The following is a 15,544-nucleotide window of genomic DNA, read 5'->3' on the forward strand; positions in this document are numbered from 1 at the left end:
TCAATTTTTATATTTTTATTTTATATATAACTCGGATTACCACAGTCAAAATGCATAAAACTTAACAATACGCAAAAAACCGTAGCAGTCCGCTTATTTCTTTCCTGCAGCCTTGGCTGGAGCCTTCTTGACCTTCTTAGGCTTTGATTTCTTGTCCTTCAAGATTTGTGCCCTTCTCCTTTCTTGCAATTTTCTGGATCTAATCACGACGTTGTCGGCACTCAAGGTAATCTAGAATATAAAAAAACCAATTTTTATCGACAGTTGTCAATTTTATGATAAATTTATATTATATATAATTACATCAGAGGTGGTTATGGTAAAATCATAAGACTTCATAAACACGGACCAAAAAATATCATCATAGCAATAAATTTAGGTTATACCTTTTGTAAATTACAATTCCAAGAATAAATGTTCAACTAAACGAAATTCCTTGAAAACCTTATTTTTCTTAAACTAAATTACGAAATTAAAGAACTTATGTTAACCTATTAGCCCCTAGTGTCCACTTTTGAGGACAGTTTCATTATGGTGTTTTTAAGCCAAGAGGGGTCGGGATATCATGTCTATTTTTAGACTATACATAGAGGAAGTATCGTTAAAATAGAAGGGTCACTTTTCTCTTCAGTTAACATTAAAAAGCTGAAAAATTGCTTCAGATAATTATTGTTTCAAGGATAAAGAAAATATTTTGATCATGTGATTGAACAGTAAGTCATTTTTTAAGTGTAAAAAATGGAGAGGGAAAAGTTCCTGTGTCTCAAAAAGTACTTACTGTGAATCCTAATAAGTACATGAAACCAGTAGATCACAATTGGTTGCTGGAAAAACCTACTGTCACAGTTAAGATAAAAAAATATTAATAGTAACTATTTAAAAGGGCTTTTTACATTGAAGTTGAAGTGTAAAAATAATGGATAGATCCTCTTAAATTATGGGAAATCTAAGTTAGAAATAGATCAATAATAAAATAAGTAGTAACCATAAATTCAAAATAATTGGAAAAACAATCATTGAGGTTGAAAGTAATAAAAATAAATGTAAAATAATAAAATTATTTTTTCTTGTATTATTTATATATTAGTAGTATTAATGAGCCATTTGAAATGGTAAAATCAATGATTAATGGAAATGGTAAAAATTGTACTTACACCACGTTTCTTGGCCAAAAGTTCTTCTCTGTTTAACTGTCTCTTTTGATTCTTCAAAATGGCTTCACGTTTGAGTACAGCAGCATATGGATTCAATTTAAGCATAGCCTTGGCGTTGGTCAACGGATTGAGACGACGTACACGACGTACAACCTTCTTTCTGGCAATGAAAAAAAGAATACATGGTTAAATCTTATTAAAAAACGATTTTAAAATTTTTTTTCTTGATGTAAGGTATTACTCAGATTATTTTACCAATCATGGTCTTTCAGAACCCAATGCTCTGTGAATGTCTATATTTGGGTGTTTTCATCATAGTAATATTGATATATCAAGAAAATTCAAATAATTTTCAAAACAGAGGCTTTTGTGTAGTACCTGAATTTATCAGCTCAATATTAAATTTATATATTATATTATTTCATAAAAGTTGTTTAAGTAATAGCTTTTGCCAGTATGAATTGAGCTTTTAAGTAAAGAATTAAAATAAATATCAGTCTTAGAGCAATACTATAATATTTACTGTTTGATTAGATTGAGGAGCAGGCTAAACCACTCTTCAATCCTTTCCTTGAACAAAAGGTTTAAGAAGTATATTTTTTGGGAATAAATCGAAATTATATCAGAAATTTTTGTTTTTATATTTTAAATTCCAACTCAGAAATCTTTTTCAAACAAATTTGTTTAGTGATTTCTAAGCTAGAAGTCGAAACATCAAAAATAAAATGGTTTTGATTATAATTATGGTTTATTCCCAGATAATATAGTACACAAAATAGGTTTTTAAATTTAGCTATGATACTTAGTAGGTCATGTATCAATCCGAAGTGCAGACTAGACAATATTGACAATCCAGTCTTATGAACATAGGGGTACGCAGCACAGCCTAGTCCTCGTTAATTTGCCTATGACCAGCAGCGAAAGGCCAGTCTTTGGCACATCTGAGGAACCTAGCTGCGCCGAACGTCCGTTTATACTTTACCATTGGTAACCATTAATTATACCTCTTTGCAAAAATTTCGCCTCCCTTATTTCCTGTACAAAACACCACCGTTCATCTAATCCTTCCATGATGACTAACACAGTAAAGACGAAATGAAAAATGATATAAACAGTGTGACACAAGATTAGCAAAATATTTGCAAGCATATACTCACATTTTAACATCTTACGTGTGGATGAATATTAAATGGAACGAGAAAATGCCCTACCTACTGGCTAATATTGGTATTATTCATGCACCAAAGTGTAAATACAATTTCTGACTACTAAGGCATTCTGTGATAACTAACACTCCAATACCAGGTAGGAAGAAATGTGTGTAATTTAGTACAAAAAAAACAATATTAACCAAAAATTTAGGCAATGTTCTCATTTTTGTAGTGAAATTATCAGTGGTAGTTTGTAGTGTCGGGGTGATCAGTCATAGAGGTTTAGCCAAGCCAACAAAACTGACCAAACCCCGAGCCCCTACATACTAGATCCTTTGGTACACTATGGGCCTCCTATTGGGGCCCAAAAGTGTTCCATTCGGAACCAGCGACAACTCACTGATTTTAGGGATGAAAACACCACCCCTAAGAGTAGTTTGTAGTGTCAGGGTGATCAGTCATAGAGGTTTAGCCAAGCCAACAAAACTGACCAGACCCCGAGCCCCTACATACTAGATCCTTTGGTACACTATGAGTCTCATATTGGGGCCCAAAAGTGTTCCATTCGGAACCAGCGACAACTCACTGATTTTAGGCAGGAAAACACCGCCCCTAAGATGAAAGTGAGGTAGAAGTGCAAGACCCAGACATAGGCCCGCCTCCGCGAGCCACCGTCCAGGCTCTGCACTTTATAGACCCACACTTGCTATTTTTTCATTTAGCCTATTCAGAACTGTTTCAGATCTGAGATGCCTTCTGAGTCATCACGGCTGCTGGAGGGATAGAGACCTTTTCCAGCAGGCCGAGGGCCTGTTTCTGGGCTATTAGCCATGGTCTGAAATTATTTCTTTCTGATTTATGGAGCAGCCACTGTTAAAACATGGAAATAAATAATTTCAAACGGCAGCCTATAGGTCCCAAAATCAAATGAAAGTGAGGCAAAAGCACAAGACCCAGACATAGGCCAGCACCCGCGAGCCACCGCCCAGGCCCTGCACTTTATAGGCCCACACTTGCTATTTTTTCAGTTAGCCTATTCAGAACTGTTTCAGATCTGAGATGCCTTCTGAGTCATCACGGCTGCTGGAGGGATAGAGACCTTTTCCAGCAGGCTGAGGGCCTGTTTCTGGGCTATTAGCCATGGTCTGAAATTATTTCTTTCTGATTTATGGAACAGCCACTGTTAAAACATGGAAATAAATAATTTCAAACGGCAGCCTATAGGTCCCAAAATCAAATGAAAGTGAGGCAAAAGCACAAGACCCAGACATAGGCCAGCACCCGCGAGCCACCGCCCAGGCCCTGCACTTTATAGGCCCACACTTGCTATTTTTTCAGTTAGCCTATTCAGAACTGTTTCAGATCTGAGATGCCTTCTGAGTCATCACGGCTGCTGGAGGGATAGAGACCTTTTCCAGCAGGCCGAGGGCCTGTTTCTGGGCTATTAGCCATGGTCTGAAATTATTTCTTTCTGATTTATGGAGCAGCCACTGTTAAAACATGGAAATAAATAATTTCAAACGGCAGCCTATAGGTCCCAAAATCAAATGAAAGTGAGGCAAAAGCACAAGACCCAGACATAGGTCAGCACCCGCGAGCCACCGCCCAGGCCCTGCACTTTATAGGCCCACACTTGCTATTTTTTCAGTTAGCCTATTCAGAACTGTTTCAGATCTGAGATGCCTACTGAGCCACCACTGCTGCTGGAGAGGGAAACCTTTTCCAGCAGACTGGGGACCTGACAAAGGTGTATGTATACTGTTTCTGGGCTTATAAGCTATGGTCTGAAATTATCTCTGATTTATGCCACAGTTGAAACATCAGAAGAAATAATTTCAAACAGCAGCCCATACACCTGAAAACCAATGTAATATTACAAAAACCTAGACAGTGAAAGCCTACATTGCCTGATCACAGTAGCTGCTTTTTTGTTGTCCAGCCAAATCCTTTTTTCAACATACATGCAATAGCATTTATTTGCATCATGGTTATTGGTAATAACTTCTACACTGGTAAAAAATCATTACTAATGAAAACATCTAGAGCCCTCACGGAACTCTAAACAAAATCATTAGATTTTTAAAGTAACTCGAAGATGTTCAAAAATTATTTGTTGATTCCTTGAAACTCAAAATTTATCAGAACCATTTTGTTTAAGTCTGCATAATCAGTAATTATTTTACTGAACCATATCGTGATTACTAACATAATATGATTAAAATAAAAAAATAACTGCACGGAAAACTACCAACAAACAGGCCAATAAATTTGTAAGGTATCAAGGCACCATTATGTTGAATTTCTCTTGCTGTATTGAACAGAATTTATTCCACTGGAAGTTTGATGTCGTTACCAAACAGATATCCTTGATGATTCCAACTCACATTCATGAAGACAGAAATAGGCTTTACACAAAATAATGCCAATTGTAAACAGTACAAACTAGATTCTCACATCTGAATTTTGTAATATTTTTTTATTGTTTGTATACATGTTAGCAGTAAAGAATAACCTAATTAGAATGTAGGTAACCTACTATCTAAGAGGGTTAGTCATTACTGAATGGCTGATTGCAGAATTAAAACTTTTCTTGGCATGAAATAAAACAATATATAATTGTTTTATTTGTATGACAAAAAAGTTATATTCTGGGCGATGGGGTCGCCACATCCCTACGCCATAATACAAAAATAAAACATAAAATGTAAAAATAAATTTTTTTTTTTACTGATTTCAAAAACTTCCTGCTCTTCACATAAAGCCTCGTTTTAAAAATATTAACCTTGATTTATATCATCGAATATTATACTTACTGAGGAGCACGTAATACAGCTTTGATTTCATCAGCCTTCAACAATCTAGATAGATCAGTATTTGCCATTTTAGGTTGGGGTAGATTGTAACCCTTCTTTTCTAATGATGGTGTTTTCCATGTGCCGAACAATTTATCTAACCGTTGGAAAGCAGATTCGGTCCAAATAACGAAGCGACCTACATGACCACCAGGAGCAAGTTTCAACAAGTTTAACTTCTGTACGCTAATGAGGTCAATGCCGGGGATGTTACGGAAAGCACGACGAAGGCCTGAGAGAAAGAATTCAAATTTCTAGATATTTGTCAACATTTTGAGATATACTATATAAAATAAAAAAATTGAAAATAAATTTTCTCCCACATCCCTAACCTAACACTTTTCTACATAAACTAGATGTAAATAAGTTGTGAAATGAATACTATAGGATATAAATACATGTAAGATTGTATGACTAACCTTGCCCTTTTCTGATATAAAAATAAGAAAGGAACGCCTATAGCTGTCATTTACTCTAGCACATTCTAAGAACACCTTAATCACGTTTTATTTTTTACTAAGATGTGGACATTTATGTGCAATATTTTTTATCAAAAACTACCCCATGAACATTCTTTAATAACATACCTTGATCTTTGTAGTAAACAACCAATGGTCCTTTACGTTGGATGCGTCTCCTATTACGCATTTTTCCCTTACCAGCACGGAAACGTTGACTCTTGTAAACCTAATCAGAAAAATAACTACTCTAAAATCAAAAGTTTTTCTATTTCTAATATATTTCTGATTGAAAGTATACATCAGCGCTTTTGAAAGTAAAAATCATAAATTCTCATAAACACGGACCAAAAGCAAATCATCATGGTATATTAATTTCATTAAAATAAACTATAAGAGAAACATAAAAAATCAGATAAAAAATGAAACTAATGAAATAAGATTATTGAAGACAAGCCAAAAAACAAATATGTAACTCAAATGTATTATTACTGTATCAAGATCTTTTAAAATATTGAAAATTTTATATTATTAACATAAATAAATAAAGTAAATTGCCAAAAATAGCAACAAACCTTTTGAATGTCAGCCCATGCTTTGATTCTTCTCAAGAACTGAACGGCCTGTTTAGTTTTGCTCATTTCTTGTACCTTGTCACTGACAACCAATGGCAATTCAGGGATTTGGTCAATGACATGTCCTTTGCTCATAACTAAGGCTGGTACGCCACTAGCAGCTACAGCAGACGCCAAAGCGTAACGGCGTTGATTGATGTTCACGCGTCTGTGCCAGCGACGCCATGGCTTGGTTGGGGCAAACATGCGTCCACCGCGACACATGTTACCGAAAGCTCCCTGACCAGAACGGTGGGTACCACCTCCTCTTACACGGGGGATACGAGCAACAGCACGTCCGGTACCCCATGATTCGGCAGATGTTTGATGTCCTGAAGAAAAATAAATATAGATGAAAATTACTAATTAGTGGATTTTATTGTTGTAAGTCTTAATTAGGCTCAACCAGAGGTGTCCCATCTTGAGTCATGAAAAAAATGTGGTGTCATTGCTTTTTTAGTTAGCAGCTAATTGAAAAAATAATCAATATTTGTTGGTTGAGATATTGTGAGAAAACTATGTACCGTAGCGAATTTGTACTGTAAAATTCAAATTTAAGTAGAAAATAAGCTTTCTCAATCATTTTTAACTTTTTAACAATCTACAAGCTTTCTCAATTGTTTTTGTCTATAAATGATTTGCGAATGATGAGCTAGATAGATCTAGTTGATTTTGCAGAATTATAATTGATCGTAAGTAAATGATGGAAATTATTAAAGATATGAACAAAGATCAATGGACAATAGAAAACATGCAAAACAATAAATTTGAAATAGTTCCTTCTAACATTCAAGTGTACAGGTAGGGTACAACTGAAATTAAAATATTATCACAAATTATTAATCAAAAAAGTGATGGAAAGAGAATAAAAAAAGACATACTGACATGGATATTAAAACTTAACAATGGATGTCATAGAAAGCTAAAAATATAAAATTGACATTGCAGCAATAGAGGTAATAAGATAAAAGAGCAAGAAAAATTTCAAAAGAGGACATTGTATGTAGCATCAATGCCATCGACCTGGAGTAAAAATTAAATCAACAGTGTAACTTGGAAAGAATTCAAAAAAAAATAATCAGGAGATCTTACAAAGATAAATACAGGCAAACATAAATGCAAATCACTTCTTGGTCCCAACAACATATCCAACATAAAAATGCTACAAGACACAAAGGAAGAACCCTTATAACAGATACAATAATAGATCAAATCTCGATAAGGAAAGAGGATTCCTCAAAGTTCCAAAATGGCTTCACGTTTGAGTACAGCAGCATATGGATTCAATTTAAGCACAGCCTTGGCATTGGTCAAGGGATTGAGACTATATACATGACATAAAACTTTCTTTCTGGCAATGAAAAAAGAATACATGGTTAAATCGTATTAAAAAATGATTTTAAAAATGTTTTTTTCTTGATGTAAGGTATTACTCAGATTATTTTACCAATCATGGACTTTCAGAACCCAATGCTCTGTGAATGTCTATATTTAGGTGTTTTCATCATAGTAATATTGATATATCAAGAAAATTCAAATAATTTTCAAAACAGATGCTTTTGTGTAGTACCTGAATTTATTAACTCAATATTGATTTTATATATTACATTATTTCATAAAAGTTGTTTATGTAATAGCTTTTGCCAGTATGAATTGAGCTTTTAAGTAAAGAATTAAAATAAATATCAGTCTTAGAGCAAGTGTGGCTAGGAAAGAATTCCCAAAAAAATAATCAGATCTTACAAAGATAAATACAGGCAAACATGAATACAAATCAATTCTTGGTCATAACAACATATCTAACATAAAAATGCTAAAAGACAAAAAGGAAGAAGTTCAAAAGGAGATTAAGACTCTGAAATTAAAAGGTAGTGGGAGATGGCAAATACTAAGGAAGATATTTGGACCAACCCAATGCAGCGATAGTTCGTGGAGAATTAAAATGAACCACGAGCTGGATGAACTAATGCAGAGCGCAGATATTGCCAGATTTGTAAAATCACAAAGACTAAACTGGCTTGGTCACCTAGAAAGAATGCCAGATAATCGAGCTGTAAAAGTAGTCTAGAGATGGAAGCCCCAAGGAAACAGAACAAGAGGAAGGCCCCGTAAAAGATGGATAGAAGACATAGAGAGGGATCTTAAAACCATGAACATCAGGCAGTGGCGAAGGAAAGTATCCGACAGGGCAGAATGGAAGAACATTGTTAAGCAGGCCAAGACTCACAAAGGGTTGTAGCGCCATTAGAAGAAGAAGAAGAAGATGGCAGAAGTAGAATTAATAAAATATGGTCACACAGAAATTATAGTGTCAACTTAAAACCAAAGAATCCAAGGGGAATAAAAAAATTAGAGAAAAATGTCAGTTCTAAACACTAAGATAACCAAAACCGTCAATTTGAAAAGTGCATAAGTCACACTTTTTTAAATGTCACTTTTTGTTGCCATTTTATTTCTTGGAGCTTTTTACATGCTTTCTGTGAAAACGGTACATCTTCATGTGCAAGTCAACATCAAAGCCAAACAAAAATTTAAGTATGTTTGAAAAATAGCCTGGACTTATGCCCCTTTCTAATTAAACAGAATAGAAGTTTTAATTAATGAACTTGTGTCCTTTTCGAAATGATGGATTCAATTGTACTCACATCAACAAAGTAAGATAATTGAGAAATGCATGCAAAAGTCATTGTTTCCAAAAGTGTTTCTGATAAAGTCAAATGATAAAACAAACTGAGCAGCTGGCCTAACAAAACTAAGGAAAATGATAACAGTGAGTGTCAAGAACACCAACACAACTAATACAGTAGAATGATAGAACAACTAGAGCAGTTAGGAATCACAACAAAACTAATGAAAATATTACCAGTAAACCTCAAGAAAAACAGCAACTTGAAAGATTCTAGGGAACAATTTCCACATCATCTGACAAAGCAAAACAAAGCAAATAAACAGATGGAACTTATAAAGGCAATAAAAAATTAGATAAAGAAGTCAAAAGATTAATACTGAAGATAAATGAACAGAAAACGAAACATTTGATGATAGGGGAAGAAAGACATGGTAGAAGAAATACCTGATTACACAGACCTATTAGTTTGAAATTGTACAACGTTCAGACAAGTATAAGTGATAAGGTTGTATATGGTGGACTCTGGTTTCAGGTGAGTTAAACACACAAAAACAGGACATTCATACAGAAAACAGAACATTCATACATATAAGACTTTTAAAGAGAAATTACTAAATTCTTGAATATGTCAATGTACTTGTAAAATTAAGTGTGAATAAAACAATTTTACTACATTATAATTACATGCTGTTACTTGCATGCAAGTTAATATTCATAGGTTTACTGTATGATAAATATTGCCCTTTTCTTATACAAAGTTAAGAAAGGAACGCCTATAATTATCAATTGCTCTAGCACATTTATGGGACATTCAATACAAAGTATATGATGTAAGAATGTGGACATTATTATGTGCAATATGTTTAATTCAACTAAGTTAATCTAGAAATAAGTACTTAATAATATAAGTCAATTTAACTCCCAAAATATCTACAATGCCAAAAATGGTAATTGGTGTACCTAATAGGTGAGCAGTTTACCCCTAAAAAAATGCTTAAAAACAGAATATATACTCATTTTTTGCATTTCTACCACACCAAACATTTTTTATTCAACCCTATATTTTTCAAGTTCAAATGTATATTTTTTTTTATCCAAGTAGGCTGGAAATTTTTATTAACAAATAACTTAATACACAATAACACACTTTCCTGAATCTCATCGAAGTAAATACTTTTTCTCTCTTGGTAATTTTTGAAAAATGCTTTCTTTCTGAGTTATTTGTATTTTTTTATTGAAAAAATTCCTTAGTGATATTTGGGATATTTTTTCTAAAAAACTACTAAATGAATGACAATTCTACAAAAAGCTTAATAATCTTTAAACCTTCATATATAAGTAACAATATTTCAACAAGGAAAAGTAATTTCTATCTTGCTAAAAACAGTTTTAAATTCAAACAAAGATTTCAAAGTGCTGTAGGCCTGTATCGCCACAACAGCACACACTTATATCTTAAATATTTGTTCTGGGCACGATAGAATCCATTTATCCTTGTCAAAATATTCTTACTTGAAATTGAAGGTATAAAGATTATAACTTTTTATAGAATTGCAATTCATTTCAGATCATATCAATTCATTTCATGGTTTTTTAGAAAAAAAAAATCCCAAAAATCACTCACTTTGGCATTTTTCAACAAAAAATTGCAAATAACTCAAAAAATAAGCATTTTTCGAAAAATTACCTAGATAGAAAAAGTATTTATTTCGATGAGATACAACCATAAAAATTTACTCAAAAGCGATTCAGGAAATTGTTTTTTTGTAAAGTTAACTGTAAATAACAATTTCCAGCCCACTTGGAAAAATAAAAAAATACATTTGAACTTATATTTATATAAATTTGAATAAAAAAGGTTTGGTGTGGAAAAAATACAAAAAAATTTAGTTGGTTTACGCTATACTTATGTGGAGTAAACAGCTTGTCTATAAAACTCAAAGCCTTTCGACCAAAACAGTTGTTTTAAAAATATTTAGAATATTTTAGAAAATAAGAACCAAAGAATACATATCACAATCAGGTGGGAAATCTCAAGCATTTTGAGCCACTTCAACAATCATTATAACCATAGACAGAAGAAAACTGGCAGAAACACTGTATCATGAAAAATCTGATGTTCTGAAACATCCTATCTGATCAGCACATTAACTATGCAATATATAACTCAATTGAAAAGCAAAAATAAGTATACTAATGAAGCAAAAGTAACTCAAAAAAGAAAGATCAGGAAAACAACATGGGGAAATAGGCAGGATCTTCACATAAAAACAATTCTCCACTGAAACCAACTAACATGTCCACATCCATAGGTATATACTTATAATGGAATATCTTCTGTGTAAGGTAAAGCTTAAGAGATCATCTTTGGCTCGATAATTCTCTGTGGATCCTGGCCTACTCTAAGATTTGCCTGCAAAGCACCAGTTGCCAGATTGCAATTAATCTAATTAATTTTGTTTTATATAAATTAAAAATTGCAGAATTCATAAAATAATATATTTTAAATGTACTTTTTAAAAGCTTTCTCTCTTTATATTTGAAACATACAACATATGCATTATAAAAACATCCCAATACTGCCAAATGGAAATATTTTGTTCCATTGTTGAGAGTTGTAGCTAGATTCAGCTTGTACTTTCCTTAAAGGTAACTGTCTTGGGTTATTAGATGTCTTTCCTCGTGTGCCTGTTCCCCTGTGTTAACTTTTGTCCATCCTTGATAGATTTGATGTAATAATTCACTACCTGTCACCTACTTCTGGTAATCTAACAGTAGAATAGTTACATTCAAATTCAACACAATTTCTTGAACTATGTAGCATATAAACAGGATATATGTACCTTTTGAATTAAGTCAAGTAATTTATGATCAAATTGAAACCCAACTTGGTATTCTCTCATTTGTACAAATGATGATTAATTAAAGATGCTAAGATGCTTTATGGCATAATTAATTCTACAGTGTTGTGTCCTCAGCTACTTAAGCAGGTTGGTCTGCATGTACCTCTAAGTAGAGCACAATTAAACCAAACTTATGTCCCTCTTCATAGAACCAAAATTCATTGATATAAATTTCATCTCCGTAAACACGGTTCCGGTTTATTAAACTAGTACCCTAGATTTTTTTGCACTGAAGGCTGAATTCATTTCTGGTCTGACATGTGTTTGAGTGGCTGGAATAGGTAATCATCTTTCGATTTTTTTTGTTTCATTGTATACATTGTTGATTTTATTGGACAGCAGCCCATTGAAAATAAATAAACATCTGAACATGTAATATGTTCAAAATAATTGTTCCTTTGGCAAAGTAACAGTCATTTTTCTCTAAAGTCAGATTATCGGTCTACTCTAAGTATGATAATCAAATACACATTCGAGAAAAATATTGTTTAAATATAATCCAAGCTACCACCAGACAAACGAGACTCTAAATTGAGTAAATGTGACCTAAGACATTTTGATACAAACATGTGGATATTATCAACCCCAATGAGCTTAAAATACAAATTGTCACATGGTAACATCCTATAATCATGTTTCATATAAAACAATTATTACTAAAAACTTTTCCCCAATAATTTAATTCTGAACGAGACATTCTTTTTGTTCTGAAACTTACCAGCTTTGTCACTAACGCTGTAGGGTTGACGATGGTTCATAGAAACCTGTTGGTGAACGAAGTTTACTACATCGGGTCTGATTGGGGCCTTAAACACTGCTGGAAGTGAAATGTTTGAGCCCTTTACTTCCTCCGACTTCTCATTGTATACGCTCACTAATGGGCGAGCGGTGGATAACGACTAAAAAATTGGAAGTCAAAATTCAACAAATCAGCAACAAATATAATTATGCATCGGTACTAGTAACTGCATTTGACTTTCACTTCAAATATGACTGATTATTAAGAATAATGAACGTCTATATGCTAGATTACACATACATTGGAAATATACCTACACGTGGTACTTTCTAACTTGATGTTATACTAACTTCTTACACTTTTCCACATTGCATTTATAGTATCTTTTATTTTTAAATACTTAATAACAATTTACTGTACACTTTAAATAAGCTTTGAAGACTTACCATTTTTTCTTATTCTATAAATTATTTACAGTAGCTCACACACACATCAAGCGAACGATGTGTCCGCCATTAAAAAGGATGTTCTTTCCTCTAGATCAATCGTTTTAACTCGTTGACGAATTTGACGTTACCACCACTTCCGGTTTATGCATCGCGTTCCGATTTTTTAAGTATGTTCGGAAAGTTCGGTAACGTATTTTGATGAAATTAAAATTTTTTAATTGAAATATGAAAAAAATCATAATTGACTTATCAGTCAATAGATAGTGCTAATCCCTGTAATATGTAATATTTTATTAAAATTAAAAAATAAGTATTGCCATACAGTAAGAAACAGTTGTTTCTTATTTTGTGATTATGCCTAAAGTATGTAATCATAGTTTTTTAAAATTTATTTAGGCTTAATTTATTGTATTTAAACTCTTTCAGAAAATGCTTTTACCTCTTGCTATATAGGATTTATTTCAAGTTTATCTATCGTTATGTCATATAGCTTTTCCTGCGATCTCCTTCTCCTACCAAATACATTTATTACGTGTCAACAACAAAAAAAACTCTACAAAATTCTTAATTATAATGACTTGGATAGTAATTTCCTTTATATATGGTTGATAATCACAACAGACGGATTGTTTTTGGTGTCCAATCACATTTCTTTGGTTTTGTAAATTCTTATTACTAGAACAACCTTTTTTATTCTTCTCGTAATAATTTTATACTTGCAGGTGCATGTCCTCTTATGTATGTGCTAAGAGGAATATTATATCATCAGCGTAATCTAGATCTTCCACTCTGTTAATCCTATCGAGTAAAAAGACAAGACTGTTTTCTTGCTCGATGGTTAATCCCCAGTAAATTCCTCTATTAGAGTTTATCTTTGGTAGTATGGACTCAAGTAGGTACAATACAATGTTAAATAGTAAGTGGGCAACTAGATTCGGATTCTAGGTACTATTCAGTTCCATAAACATTTTTACCTCACCTGGGGTGAGTGAGATAAAATTTATAGGTAAAATTTATATCAGGAGTATAATTGAGAGGAAATCAATCAATTTTTGCAATAAAAATAGTTAAAACAATTAAAATAATCAAAAGGAATCGAATCGAATCAATTATCGAATCGAATCTAATCGATTATTGAATCGTTTATCGAATCAAATCAATTATCAAATCCAATCGAGTATCGAATCAAATCGATTATGGAATCGAATCGAATCAAATTGAATCAAATTGATTATCGCATCGAGAATCTATTATCGAATAGAATCGATTATCGAATCGAATCGAAATAATATTAAACAGGATAGAATAAGACAAAATAAATTAAAATCATCGCTTCTTGCTAATTTTGTTGCTTCTTAAAGGTCATTATAGTCCATTCTTTCACGGTAAAATATTATAAAACCTCAGAATTCTTAAGAACAGCTCCGATTGACATGGAATTTGAAATGGGCATAGGAAACATGCCAAAGAAAAAAAGTTATATAGTGACGATATGGTTTTGCCTTTGGGTGCCTGCTGTACTGCCTTCGAGGTATTAAAAAAAAACAGCCAAAAACATGCATTTTTTAGATAGGAAATCAACAAGCTCAAGCGTGAATAACTTGGAAAATATTAACTTATCGAGAAAAATCTGTATAACATTTTTTGCTGTAAATTGAATTCTCTATTGATTTCGGGGTTTTTTAAAGGTTAAATATTTTCACCCCCAAGAAGGCGTAGTACTCACCTCTGGGGAAAAAGCGCACATCTGCACTATATAAGTTTTTTCTTTAACATGATTCCTAAGCGCATTTCAAATTTCATGTCAATGGATGCAGTTCTTTAAAACGGCGAGCAGAAACCATGAAAGAATGGACTATTATAGAGACTACGTTGCAGGACCAGCAACGCCTTTTTGGGAGTTTTACGTTGAAGCATGTTTAAAATTTCCTTAATTATTCCTCTTAGAAAATTACTTTCACGCCACCTATATCTATATACGTTGCTAGATGCCTTAAAAATAATCCATAAGCAACGAGCGATTTGTCATGCCTGTTCACAACAACCAAATAGCTCACAGTAGGTTGTCCTTGCTCTTATTATCTTTCGCTAGTTAAATAGAAACTCTTCCTCTTAACAAAGAAGTTAGTTTCTATTGTCGAACAACCCAGCATACTTTCTAAGAAAAGCTGAGATGTTGGTTTTGTATGAAATAATCTTTTCTGTCGAGAGAAAGCAAGAGGTTATAGAAAATAAAAGGCCACACCGGACTTGTCAATTAAGTACCATTTTCGCGTGGCACTCTTCGGCCAATACTCCCACTCTTTTTTTATCCCTAACTGGTCTAAATATCGAAATGATATGAAGTGAATTCTTCTTAAAACTTTAATATCCTATAATATTATCATTATAAATTAAAACTAATTTACCAACATTTAAACATCATTTTATAAACGTCTACATCAACGTCTACAGCCGACTCATCGAGTTAGAATCTATGGAGAAGCTATGAGCATATTAACGTGTGTATTAAAAACGGCGTAGGTAGGCGTGGCTAACGGTGATACTAATATGGCGGTGAGATCATGGCCGGACTCAATAATATTAAAACTACTA

General features: G+C 33.0%; 1 protein-coding gene and 1 non-coding gene across 2 annotated transcripts; both read right to left on the reverse strand.

Moving 5' to 3' along the window:
- Positions 1-13,072, reverse strand: RpL4 (ribosomal protein L4). The gene is made up of 7 exons (XM_072520745.1): positions 12,947-13,072; positions 12,480-12,660; positions 6,191-6,561; positions 5,745-5,844; positions 5,119-5,389; positions 1,155-1,314; positions 1-231 (listed from the first exon to the last, which is right to left on the reverse strand). Exons 1-7 carry the CDS (start codon positions 12,947-12,949, stop codon positions 94-96), a joined length of 1,224 nt encoding a protein of 407 aa, XP_072376846.1. The 5' UTR covers positions 12,950-13,072; the 3' UTR covers positions 1-93.
- LOC140432963 (small nucleolar RNA SNORD18) lies at positions 301-370 on the reverse strand. Its single transcript, XR_011949866.1, has one exon. It is a non-coding gene; the product is annotated as a small nucleolar RNA SNORD18 (small nucleolar RNA).
- Positions 13,073-15,544: the final 2,472 nt, after the last annotated feature.

The sequence above is a fragment of the Diabrotica undecimpunctata genome, chromosome 1, assembly GCF_040954645.1.
Source record: "Diabrotica undecimpunctata isolate CICGRU chromosome 1, icDiaUnde3, whole genome shotgun sequence".
In the NCBI taxonomy this organism is placed as follows: domain Eukaryota; kingdom Metazoa; phylum Arthropoda; class Insecta; order Coleoptera; family Chrysomelidae; genus Diabrotica; species Diabrotica undecimpunctata.